General features: G+C 44.2%; 1 protein-coding gene across 2 annotated transcripts; it reads left to right on the top strand.

The window, feature by feature from the left end:
* The first annotated feature begins 503 nt into the window (after positions 1 to 503).
* BCDIN3D (BCDIN3 domain containing RNA methyltransferase) lies at positions 504 to 11,758 on the top strand. 2 transcript variants are annotated; one of them, XR_009521191.1, is made up of 3 exons: positions 504 to 920; positions 4,160 to 5,593; positions 10,837 to 11,758. XR_009521191.1 is itself a non-coding variant. In XM_060024740.1 (2 exons), the coding sequence occupies exons 1-2, from the start codon at positions 504 to 506 to the stop codon at positions 4,802 to 4,804; spliced, it is 1,062 nt and encodes a 353-aa protein (XP_059880723.1). In that variant the 3' UTR covers positions 4,805 to 7,014. The 2 variants fall into 2 exon arrangements, 1 of the variants encoding a protein (XP_059880723.1); XM_060024740.1 differs by lacking the exon at positions 10,837 to 11,758 and having other exon boundaries at positions 4,160 to 7,014.
* The last annotated feature ends 348 nt before the right edge of the window (positions 11,759 to 12,106 follow it).

The following is a 12,106-nucleotide window of genomic DNA, read 5'->3' as shown; positions in this document are numbered from 1 at the left end:
TCATCTATATAAAAGGGATATTAGTTACTGTTCTTCCCTCACAGGGTTGGTGTGCGAATTAAATAAATACATGTAAAGGTCTTAGCAAGGTGTCTAGCGCCTGGTAAGCACTCTTAAGCACCGGCTCTTAAGGCATAGTCCTTGCTTCTCAAGAGCTCACACTCTACAGTTGCCCCTGTCCACCTGACCCATGTGGCAGGCAGGGCCATCTGGGTCTTCTGACACCTCGAGTGACCCATAGTTCCTGGCATCACAGGATGAACCAGGTGAAGTTCCAGCGTCACAGATTCGCGTGTGACCCTGGACAAGTAATTCCTACTCTCTGGATCTCACATGCATTTGTAAAGGAAGGACGGTGGACCAAAAGTGACTTCCAAATCCCAACAAACTCCTTGTTCTGGGTAGCCCAAGTTGAAACTATGTCAGCTTGAGCAAGTCACTCAACCTCTCTGAGCTTGTTTCACCAGAAAAACGGGATAATATTACTAACCACCTCCCAGGTTATGGCGAGGGTTCCTCACGCCAACGGAAACCCCAAACTTCTGCGCTGGCTCAGGGGAGGCCGCCTTTATAGTCACTCGCCTTTGCCATGCAGCGCAGGCGCGCTGGAGCCCGGACCGCGCTCGCCGAGCCTGCAGGTTCCCGACTTCCGGTTCCGAGGCGACCCCGAGGCCAGACTGAGACTAATGGCGGCGTCCATGAAGCAAGCAACCGGGGGCGTTGAAGAGACCGCGGCGGAAGAGGAACCGCGAGTTCTGGAACCCGGGGCCGCCCCATTCGGAAATTTCCCTCATTATTCCCGCTTCCACCCTCCAGAGCAACGGCTCCGCCTCCTGCCTCCAGAGCTGCTTCGCCGGCTCTTCCCTCAGAGTCCAGAGACAAGGCCGATCCTGGGGCTCGACGTGGGGTGTAACTCCGGGGTGAGTGACGGGGGAGGGATCGGACGTCGGTCGAGCCGAGAGGTTGGCAGCCTCCACATCCTCTGGGGTTCCGGCCAGGGCGTGGCACCAGACCCCTCACAACTTTCCCAAAATGAGTTTAAAGGCGTAGTGTTCGACCCCGTGCTGCTGCTACCTCACCTCTAGGGTCCCAGCACCATCTCTTTTAGGAATCTTGGGGAGGAATCGTTTTCAACTACGTTCCGAATTCCTGTGTCCCCGCCTCCGCGCTTGCGGCCTCCTGGCAGAACGCCGGGTGGGAAGGGCCACTGTGCCTGGGCTTCCAGCGGTTGCCTCCTGTCCAGCGTGGCTGGCGACCTGGCTGGGGGAGAGGGGACTTCCCGAGACCCAAGTTTGGGAGCGTGGGGTTGGGATTGGTTTACTGGGAGCCAAGGGTGACAGAATCATGCCTGGAATTAAGATTAGTGTGAAACGGTGCAGAATGGACCCTGGAGCCAAGTGGATATTTATTTTAAAAGCAATCAGTTGGCTGAGTACAGGGAAGAAGATCGAGAAAGAAAAATAAAGTATTCTGTGGGAGGAAGGCATTGCCACATTTTCTTACCACAAAGTATTTTTAGGCGTAAGAATGCTTATAGTCAAACCACAAGCAAAATAGCGAAATGTCTCTCTGACACCTATTTGTAGCCACTAGGATATCCTAGAGGAGCAGGCATTCTGACCCCATGATTACAAATGCTTCAAAAAGTTAGTACCCTCACTCCATTCCAGACCCGGAGTGGGAGGGGATGAGGAGATTTTATCGTGCTTCTGGCCTTAGGCAGAAGAGAATTTGGTAGAGGGTTGAGGGCTGTAGGCACAGGGCTGGTAAATGGGAGGGAGACATTTGGACACAGGCTAAAAAGCTGGAATGAGCAGATGGGTGGGTGTCTGGCTGTCTCTTGCAAACATTTCTCTACTGTGTTGATATAGCAGATCAAAGGGGTAAAGAGACTTGGTTTAAGACTTGGGATTTCATGAAAGGCATTAGGAAACTACAGGAGATTTTAAAGTTGAAAGTAGTATACGTGTACCTTGGGGGCCAGGACATAGTTGCAGTTAACTAGGGCAGTGGTTCCCAAACCTGGCTGTACCTTTAGGGAGTTTTTTATTTTGCACTTAAGAAAAGATGCTTGCACTTGATAAGACCAAAAAAAAAAAAAAAAAATTCAAAATACAAAGGGGCATATAGTAAAAAGCAAGTCTCTACTCCTGACCCTAAATCCTCTTCTCCTACACAATGGGAACTGCTGTTTATAATTTCTTGAGTATACACCTTACAAATAATAGCACACTCTTTTGCACCTTGCTTTTCATTTAATAATTTGGAGATCACTCATGTCACTACAGTCTTTTTTAGCAGCTTCATAATATAGATGTGTGATAATTTGGGGTGCTTTGTTTTTAGAATTTTAGATTTTAGAAACTCCTAGGCTGTACTCTAGACCTACTGAATCAGGATCTTGGGGATTGAGCCCTTGAGTCTGTGTTTTCTTTTTTAAGCTTCCAGGGGTCTCTAGGATTGGATGGAGAGGATTAAGAGATGTGGTAGAGGAGGGACTGATGTGATGAAATGACTGGTCAAACATGGAGCACACCCAAGATCAGATAGGAGGAGGAAGACAGCAGAGAAATAAATAGAAAGACGGGGAGAAATTTTTAAGCAGCATAATCTTCCTACTCAAAATGTGGTCCTTGAGCTACAGCATCAGCATGACTTGGAAGTTTATTAGAAATACAGATCTCCGCCCCCAACCCAGATCTACTAAATCAACATCTTTATTTTAATAAGATCCCTAGGTGATGTGTATGCCTATGGAAGTATGAGAAGCCTGGTATGGAGGAAAGAACTTAATGTTGCCTAAATCCTGCCATGTAGTAACCATGTGACATTGGACAAGTCACTAGCCTCTGAACCATAATTTTTAAAATACAGGTTTTTTGTGAACTATGCCACACATAGAGAAAAGTGCACAAAACATAAATTCACACTTTATGAATTATTATAAAGCAGACATCTTTATGACTACTGTCTATATCAAGAATAAAACATTGTCAGCACCCCAAGAAGTCTCCCATATGCCTTTCCCTGCTCATAAACGCCCCTCTCCACCCAGAGAGCCCAACTTTTACTATTATTGTTTCTTTCTTTTCTTTATAGCTTGCTATTTTTGTATCCGTAAACAGTGTAGTTTAATTTTGTCCATTTTCTAACTTCATATAAATGGATGCTTGCCATGTATTTTCTTTTGTGTCTTGCTGTTTTACTCGGCATTATGTATTTGTGTGAGTCATCCATGTTGCTGCACTGAGCTGAATTCCTTCCTTTTTAATTGCTATCTGGTATTCCGTCTTAATCCATGCTACTATTATTGGACATCTGGATTGTTTCCAGCCACACTTTCTTCACCTGCGCAAAGGGCATAAATATTTTCCTCACAGGATTGTTGCGCAGAGCAAATGAGGTAGTGAATAGAAAAATGCCTTAAAAAAACAGAACATGAATTTGAGTTAGTTATAATGGTTATAGACGTCAAAGTTAGAGAAAGGAAATAGTGACTTGTTTAAGAGTCAAAAAGGTGCTAAGATGGTGAAAATCACAAATCATTGGATTTGGCTAGAAGGAGGTCTGCAGGTAATGGATGCAAAAGCAGAATAAGTCTCAGAAGGGGGTGGTGAAACATAACGCATGTAGCAAAATTGAAGCTGTAGAGTGAAGGCTGAATGAAGACTTTGGAATGCAGACTTTCCCAACCACATGTCTGAGAAGTAGATTTTTATAAGGTGGTGCTTGCTCTGTTCCTCACCTTCCTGGCAAGGAGCACTGGTTATGCCCCTGAAATCTTTTCCTCCTCCCTGGGGTCTGAGATACTCAAAAAAAGAAAAAGATAGTGAGCTTACCAGCATATTACTTAAGCTGGAAAATACTGCTCTGGACTCCTTTGCTGCATCCATTGGGCTGTAACTTTCAACCACACAGCCCATCAGTGTCAGGAAAGTATGGAGATAATGCATTACAGCCTGAGACTCCTGGAGGGCACTGAGAGCCTGCTTTGTGGAAAACTTTTGGGGGGCAACCTGCTTAGGCTATAGTTTAACAACCTTACATCCTATAAAGCCAGGAATAAGTGGCAGTCTCAATGGGAGGATAAGAGATATAGGTTTCTCTTCCATTCCCTGGTTGAGAGCTGCAATGACAAAGCTCTTTTGGATTCCTCTAGGATCTGAGTGTGGCTCTATACAAACATTTCCTTTCCCTACATGATGGGGAGACCTGCTCAGATGCCTCAAGAGAGCTCCATCTCCTCTGCTGCGACATAGATCCAGTCCTGGTGGAACGAGCTGAAAAAGAATGCCCTTTTCCTGATGGCTTGACCTTTATCACCCTGGACTTCATGAATCACAGGACCCGGAAAGTTCTCTTGAGCTCTTTCTTAAGCCAGTTTGGATGCTCAGTTTTTGATATTGGCTTCTGCATGTCAATAACCATGTGGATTCATCTGAACCATGGGGACCAAGGCCTTTGGGAGTTCCTGGCCCACCTTTCTTCCCTGTGCTGCTACCTCCTTGTGGAACCACAGCCCTGGAAGTGTTATCGGGCAGCTGCAAGGCGTCTCCGGAAGCTGGGCCTCCATGATTTTGACCACTTCCGCTCCCTAGCTATCCGAGGTGATATGGCTAATCAGATTGTGCAGATCTTGACCCAGGACCATGGCATGGAATTAGTATGCTGCTTTGGCAACACCAGTTGGGACCGAAGCCTTCTGCTCTTCAGAGCAAAACAAGCCACAGAGACTCATCCGATCCCTGAATCACTGATAGAAGAAGGGAGAGAAAGGAACAGAATAAGATTCTGGAGACAATGAGATGGGAGGGAGGATAGAGATATTGAAAGAGGTTTATACAAAGAATTAAGTTCATTCTCCTTAACTCCTGATAGTTAGGCAGCTTTAAAACTTGGCAGAAGCTTTTTAAATGTCCAGGACATGCAATTAAAAGAATCAGTATCTTCCTCATTTGGGGGGATGATCCCTGAGGAGAATATACCTGTGAGGCAATGATCTGTCCTATCTGGAATGACCTAGAGAAAGTGACCCTGGTTCTGGGATATGCAAGGGGCTGCTTTTGGTGGTTATTTAGGAAGACTTAGACCAGGTTAGCCTTAGAATGTCCCTTCCCTGGGCTCCTTAAATCTGATCTGCCTTCAGGCTTCTTCTAGACTTACTCATCCTGTCTATGAGACAAAACCTCACAATACAATCTGGAATGAAAAGTCATTGGCCTGGCTAAAGGAGAAGCTTTGGTAGGAAGAACATCTTTCCAGAGCAGGTCAAGTTTCCAACATGCCCAGGCTGCGCACAGCAGTTACAGATACAGTACTAACCAAGATGCATCGACTAGCATTTAAAAGATGTTTAAAAGATTAAATTATGAACTCAAAATCCAACCGGTACAAATGGGATGAATGAAGTGGGATTGTATAGAATATATACAATTATATTTTATATATAATAAAAGTGACTTGAGTATGGTTGAGAATGCCCTGTGAATCTGGAGTAGGAAAGAAATTTCTGCCTTTAACCACTCTACCCATGGAGGTTTCAACTCAAGAAAAGGAACCTCACCCAAGCTCAAAACAGAAAACATGCCAGCGAGTAAGTTAATTCAGGACTTTTTTTGTCAGTGTCCTCTGTCAAAGCACACCAGTATGGAGGTGGGGGGCATACACCAGTATGGGGGTGGGAATACGTGCAGAGAAGCCTACACAAAATGCAGCCTACAATTGGATGGCTACAGCGTCAGTGCTGTGGGATAGGTGTCACTGATGTGTGGCAGGTGTTGATTTTTAAAACACCCATGAGTCCACTTCAAGGGAAAGTGAAAGATAGAGAAGATTTGGCGGAGAGAAGATGGAAAAACAAAACATACCTAGCTAAGAAGGGAGATTGGATTGATGAGCTTCACAATCTCTAAGATCCTGTTATTTTCTGAGTTGATGTTATAGAAGGAGGAACAGGGAACAAGAGAGTCTGAACCACCAATGAGAGGTTGGACTTTTTGAAGAAGTTAGTAAAAGTTCCTACTAAGGAATTTGAACTTTATGCAGAGAGAGCAGAAGCCAGAGCAGTTCCTAAATAATAGGAGGATGGAACCAAAACCTTCATTTAGGAAAACCAGTTTTTCTATTTTGTGCAGGATAATTGTATGGTTGGTGCCATTTCCAGTCTCAATTAGGCTCTAATACTACTTCTCAGTCTTTTTATATTGCTGCTCCTGATCACTTTTATCCTAGTGACTCTTCCAGACTTTTACCCTTCTGCAGGCAGGCTCTTGACTCTATTCCTGCTCCATTCTCCATTCATCTAAGCAGGTGACCTAACCACCAACTAGTGCCATTTTTGTTTACTGTGTCAGGAAGTCTTTTCTTGCCCTCAGTCTTGAACCCCTTCATCTTCCCTTGTTTTCACTTCTAAACTTACCCAGTGAGCTTTTACCCAAATAACCTCTGCCTAAGTTCCAGATCCCAACCTCTACTACCTGTCCCAAATTGTATTTTATTAAGGATCCCCTTGGTGTCTCCTTGGCCTCATTGAACGTTCCTGTCCACCTACCAACATGCTCAGTTCTCTCTCACCTTCAAAACCACCAACTTTTCCTGTGTCCTATCTCCCTCTCAGCCTTATGCAATCTCCATCTCTTCACCACCATACATGAGCAAAGCCCTTGAAAGAATACATGCCACCACCTCTGCTTCCTCATCTCCCATTCATCAGTGGCCACCTGAATGCCATATTTTGAGGCCTCTTTTCAGTCTTCCTCCTGGGCCATGAAACCATTCAACACTATTGACTCCTTGCTTATGGAATCACGCTCCCTTTAATTCTCTGCCATTCTCTGCCATTATTCTCTTCCAATCTTTTAGTTTCTCTCTACACCTTAAGCAATTGGTTCACATTTTAATTTGCATAAGCATTACCTGGGGAGTCCTGGATTCATCTCTAGAAACTGTGATTCAGGTCAGAAATGGGGCTCAGGATTCTGGTTTGGTTTGATTTGGGGTTTTTTGCAATTTTTATTGAGGAAAAATATATGTAACATAAAATGTACAATTTTAACTGTTTTTGTTTGTTTGTTTGTTTGTGGTACGCGGGCCTCTCACTGTTGTGGCCTCTCCCGTTGCGGAGCACAGGCTCTGGATGCGCAGGCTCAGCGGCCATGGCTCACGGGCCCAGCTGCTCCGCAGCATGTGGGATCTTCCCGGACTGGGGCACGAACCCGTGTCCCCTGCATCGGCAGGCGGCCTCTCAACCACTGCGCCCCCAGGGAAGCCCTTAACTGTTTTTAAATGTATATTCTGTGGCATTAAATACATTCACAATGAGGAATCTTTTTAACAGGCATGCCATATGATTATGATGCAAGTCGAAACAGACCACACTTTGATGCTTAGGGTTCCTTAGGGTCCATCCAGTCCTCTTCTACATTTTTTTCCTGGGGTGAGTTCCTCCACTCCCATACCTTTAACAACTACCTATATGCTAATAACCCCCAATAGTTATAAGCCCCACCTTCACAATTCCAGATTAATATTTTTCCTGTTTTGTAGTCATACTCCCCTAGATAGTTCTTTGGCACCTCAAATTCAACGTACCCCAAAAGCAAACTCATTACCCTCATTCCAAACCTAATCCTATCTCAATTGTTGGCATCCACCCATTGCTCAAGCTACAAACTTCAGTTAATTCTCCTCATTTTTACTTCCCACATTGAAATAGTCACAAAGTCCAGTGAATTCTACCAATAACATGTAAGTTCCACTTATTTCATCCATGTGGCTGATGCCTACCAAAGGTTTCTATGTTAAGTCCTCTACCCTCCAATCCATTGTCTTGCTGCTAGTGTTCCCTTTCTCAAATATTTAGCTATGCTAGTATTATGCTTAAAAACCTTCAGTGGTTTCCTAGTGCCTAGAGTCCTGTCCTTTATCCAGTGCCTAAACCAATATTGTCCAATAAGGTAGCCGCTTGCTATTTAAATTTAAATTAAGGAAAATGAAATAAAATTTAAAATTCAGCTCCTCAGTCCTACTAGCCACATTTCAGGTGTTCAGTAGCCCTATGTGACTAGTGACTACCTTATTGGACAGCACAGATATAGAAAATGTCCATTGTTGCAGAAGGTTGTATAGTACAGTGCTAGTCTTCATGCCTTTCCTCTACACATCAGTCACACTGAACTTCTTAGCACAAACTCCGGCTTCCCTTCTCTCTCCCCAACCTCTCCCACTTTGCAATGTGGTTCAACTGTTTGTCATAAAAATGGCTCAGATATTACATTTTCTCAAAAATCTTCCCCAACTCCTATAGCAGTTTGCATTTGTTACTATATTCTAGTGAGGATTTTGTGTAGAGGCCTCTATCACAGTGTTTACCTCATCATATTATAATTGTTTCTGTGCCTCTTCCCCACCACCAGGAGACTGAGCTCCTCAAGCCCAACTTAGTTTTGTATACCTAAGCCTAGCTCAATGTCTGACACATGGCAGGCAGCTGAGAATTACTTGTTGAATGAGTATATGAGTGAACAAAAAAGAAATGCACCCGAATTCAAGTACTGAGAAGAAAAGGGAGATATATGATTGGGCAAAAGATTGCCCAGGATACTGGGCACAGTGGTTAAGAATCTGCCTGTCAATGCAGGGGACAAGGGTTCAAGCCCTGGTCCAGGAAGATCCCACATGCTGCGGAGCAACTAAGCCCTTGTGGCACAACTACTGAGCCTGCGCTCTAGAGCCCACGAGCCACAACTACTGAGCCCCCGCGCCACAACTACTGAAGCCCATGTGCCTAGAGCCCATGCTCCACAAGAGAAGCCACTGCATTGAGAAGCCCGCGCACCGCAACAAAGAGTAGCCCCCGCTCGACACAACTAGAGAAAGCCCGTGTGCAACAACGAAGACCCAATGCAGCCCCCCACCAGGGAAGCCCCAACATAACTTTTAAAATCCTTAACCCTGTTGGGGTAGATACTATTATCATCCTCATTTTGCAGATGTTGGAACTGAAGCACACACAGCTTAAGTGACTCTCCCAAGGTCACGTACCTTGTAAGTGGCAGAGCTGGGCTTACCTAGGCAGTGTGGCTGCCGAGACTGGGCCTTGGCTACTATCCCTTGAAATGTCATGGAAATCAAGACCGAGAAGAGACTCCAGAGAGCCAGTGTAAAAGAGCATGGGCTTTGGAGTTACTGTGCTTCCTCAAATTATGTGTTCAGACCTGGGAATAAGAGACCCAGCCAGGCCACTCTTAGCTATCCCTGATGTTCTTAGAATTCCCCTCGCAGAAATCAGGCCTAATTCTAGGTTGAGTACGCAGTAGCACCCCTGCTGCTGCCTACCAGTTAAATAGGCACATACAGCAAACATAGACTCTTACGTCTCCATAAGTGCTAACTACCCTCTTACTGTACCCTTGACTTGCTAGCAACCCTGACCTTCCCCTGAATTCCCAATCTGCCCCTAGCTTTGACTTCTGGGTAGGACCTCAAAAAAGTGGATTTCGGGCTTCCCTGGTGGCGCAGTGGTTGAGAGTCCGCCCGTCGGTGCAGGAGACAAGGATTCATGCCCCGGTCCGGGAAGATCCCACATGCCGCGGAGCGGCTGTGCCCGTGAGCCATGGCCGCTGAGCCTGCGCGTCCGGAGCCTGTGCTCCGCGACAGGAGAGGCCACAGCAGTGAGAGGCCCATGTACCGCAAAAAAAAAAAAAAAAAAGTGGGTTTCATCCTCAGGAGGTAGGGATTTCAAGGCCAACTCTAGGATGTATTAAAATCCCAAGATCGGTTAGCTCCTCCTCAGCCTTCTGGGATTGAGTTTGGCCTGGGAACAGAGCAGTGAAAAGAACATCAGGTTTGGAACCAGGATCTGCCAGTAACTCATTGTATGACCACCCTATTCAATTCATTTAACCTTTCTGAGCCTCAGTTTACTCATCTGTACAACTGAAATAACAAGACCTTCCTTTTCCTATGCCCAAATGTGCTAAAGGATATGATGGTAATTTGCAGAATATGGATTGTTAAAGTGCTGTTACATTCTAAGCATGCTACAGACCACAACCATGCCTGTTAGATCAAAGACTTACGAGAAAAACATCTCATCTCTGTAGAAAACATGCATCTTACTATTTCAAATAATTTGTTTTTTAAGATGAGGGAGTAATAAGTAGTTCAACTTCAGCCTACAGAGCATTTTAAAGGAAGCAGTGCTGGGAGGGAGAGAGTGATCATTGCTAATGGAAGTGAGGTTTATGATGGTCGCAGAGTGATAACTGATTATAGACGTGAATTTACCTACTTCTCTGTAGATCTTAATTTAAGAACACTTTGAAACCTTGTGACCCTGCTGGTGCTCTCTCCCTTCACCAAGGCAGTGCAAAGAAATATATATGGTTCGGGGGCAGGCTGAATACTGGTCCTCCAAAGTGTCCACATCCTAATCCCTGGAACCTGTGAACGCTACCTTAGATAGCAAAACGGACTTTGTAGATGTGTACAGTTGTGTAGATTAAGGATCTTGATTAAGGATTAAAGATTTTGAGATCAAGAGATTAATCTGGATTATCACGGCTGGCCCTAAATGTAATCACAAGTGTCCTTATAAGAGGAGGGCAAAGGGAGATTTGACCACAGTAGATGTCATGACAGAAGCAAGAGGTTGGAGTAATGTAAGGAAGGGCTACAAGCCAAGAAATGCAGTTAGAAAAGGCAAGGAAATGGATTCTCTCCAGAAGCCTCCAGAAGGAATGCAGCCCTGCCAATACCTTGATTTTAGACTTCTGATCTGTAAGAGAATAAATTTGTGTTGTTTTAAACCACTAAGTTTGTGATGATTTGTTACAGCAGGAACAGGAAACTAACACAGGGACTCTGACTACAATGAGACTAGGCTACAAGCCAAGCAGCACCAGTCTCAAATAACTCCTGATGGCAGAAAACAGCCACAGTGACCAAAGGAATAGGCTGGGCTCCATCTACATGGGTAACTGAGGAATCTTCGATCAGTAAAAGCTTCGGGAGATCCTTCAGCATCTGAACCTGACCTCTTCCCTCCAACATTTCTGTTGGCTGAGCAGTTACCTGACGTGTTGGGAGGAACTGTTGTATTTGAAGTCTGTTGCTGTTAGTTTCAAAAAAGATGTGTAAATAGTGCTTATAACGATGAGGTCTCGGTACCAAGAAGGTAATGATTGTGTAATGGCCTAGGAGAGCCGTTGGAGATGGTAAGAATATCTTTGGCTTCAAGAAAAGATCATCTTTATCTATCCTCAAAACAGCCTAATTTGGGAACCAATACCAAACATGACAAGAGACTTACTGAGGGACAAGAATGAAGAATGGTCCTGGATATACTTTAAATATATAGATATGTAATCCAGTATATTAAAAAATTAGCATTTCAACATGCAGTCAATATAAAAATTATTAATGAGATATATTATTTTTTTAATACCATCTTCAAAAACTAGTGTGTATTTTATACTTACAGCTCATCTCACTCTGGACTGGCCACATTTCAGATGCTTATTAGCCACATGTGGCTAATGCTACACATTTATGGCAAATCAAAAAGTAATTTATCAAGTTCCTTCCATATACCCAGCATGCTTTTAGCTGCTGTGGAGGGTAAAGAAAAATCAGTTAAACAAACCGGGACTTCTAAGGTTAGACTTGATTCTTTTAGCAACTATGTTAAAGTTGAGGAGAAAAGGAGAGGCTTATACATGGTAGCATGTGATCATGTGAGCTTCAGAAAAGGAAAAATCTTTGTGGACTACAGTGGGCATGGAAGAGTTTTGGAGCATATGGGATTTGAGCTGTCTCTGAAAGTCTTATCTGCAGGTTCTGCATCCACAGATTTAACCAACCATGGATCAAAACTATTTGGGGAAAAAAATTCCAGAAAGTTCCAAAAAGCAAAACTTGAATTTGCTGTGCACCTCCAGCATAGCATTTACATTGTACTTACAACTATTTATGTAGCATTTACATTATATTAGTTATTATATGTAATCTAGAGATGATTTAAAGTATAAGGGAGGATGTGCATAGGTTATATGCAAATAGTACATTTTATATGAGGAACTTGAGCATCCATGGATTTCGGTATCAA

The sequence above is a fragment of the Delphinus delphis genome, chromosome 11 (genome assembly GCF_949987515.2).
Source record: "Delphinus delphis chromosome 11, mDelDel1.2, whole genome shotgun sequence".
NCBI classification, from domain to species: Eukaryota; Metazoa; Chordata; class Mammalia; order Artiodactyla; family Delphinidae; genus Delphinus; species Delphinus delphis.
Note: the sequence above shows the minus strand (reverse complement) of the source record. Positions and strands in the feature narration are given on the sequence as shown.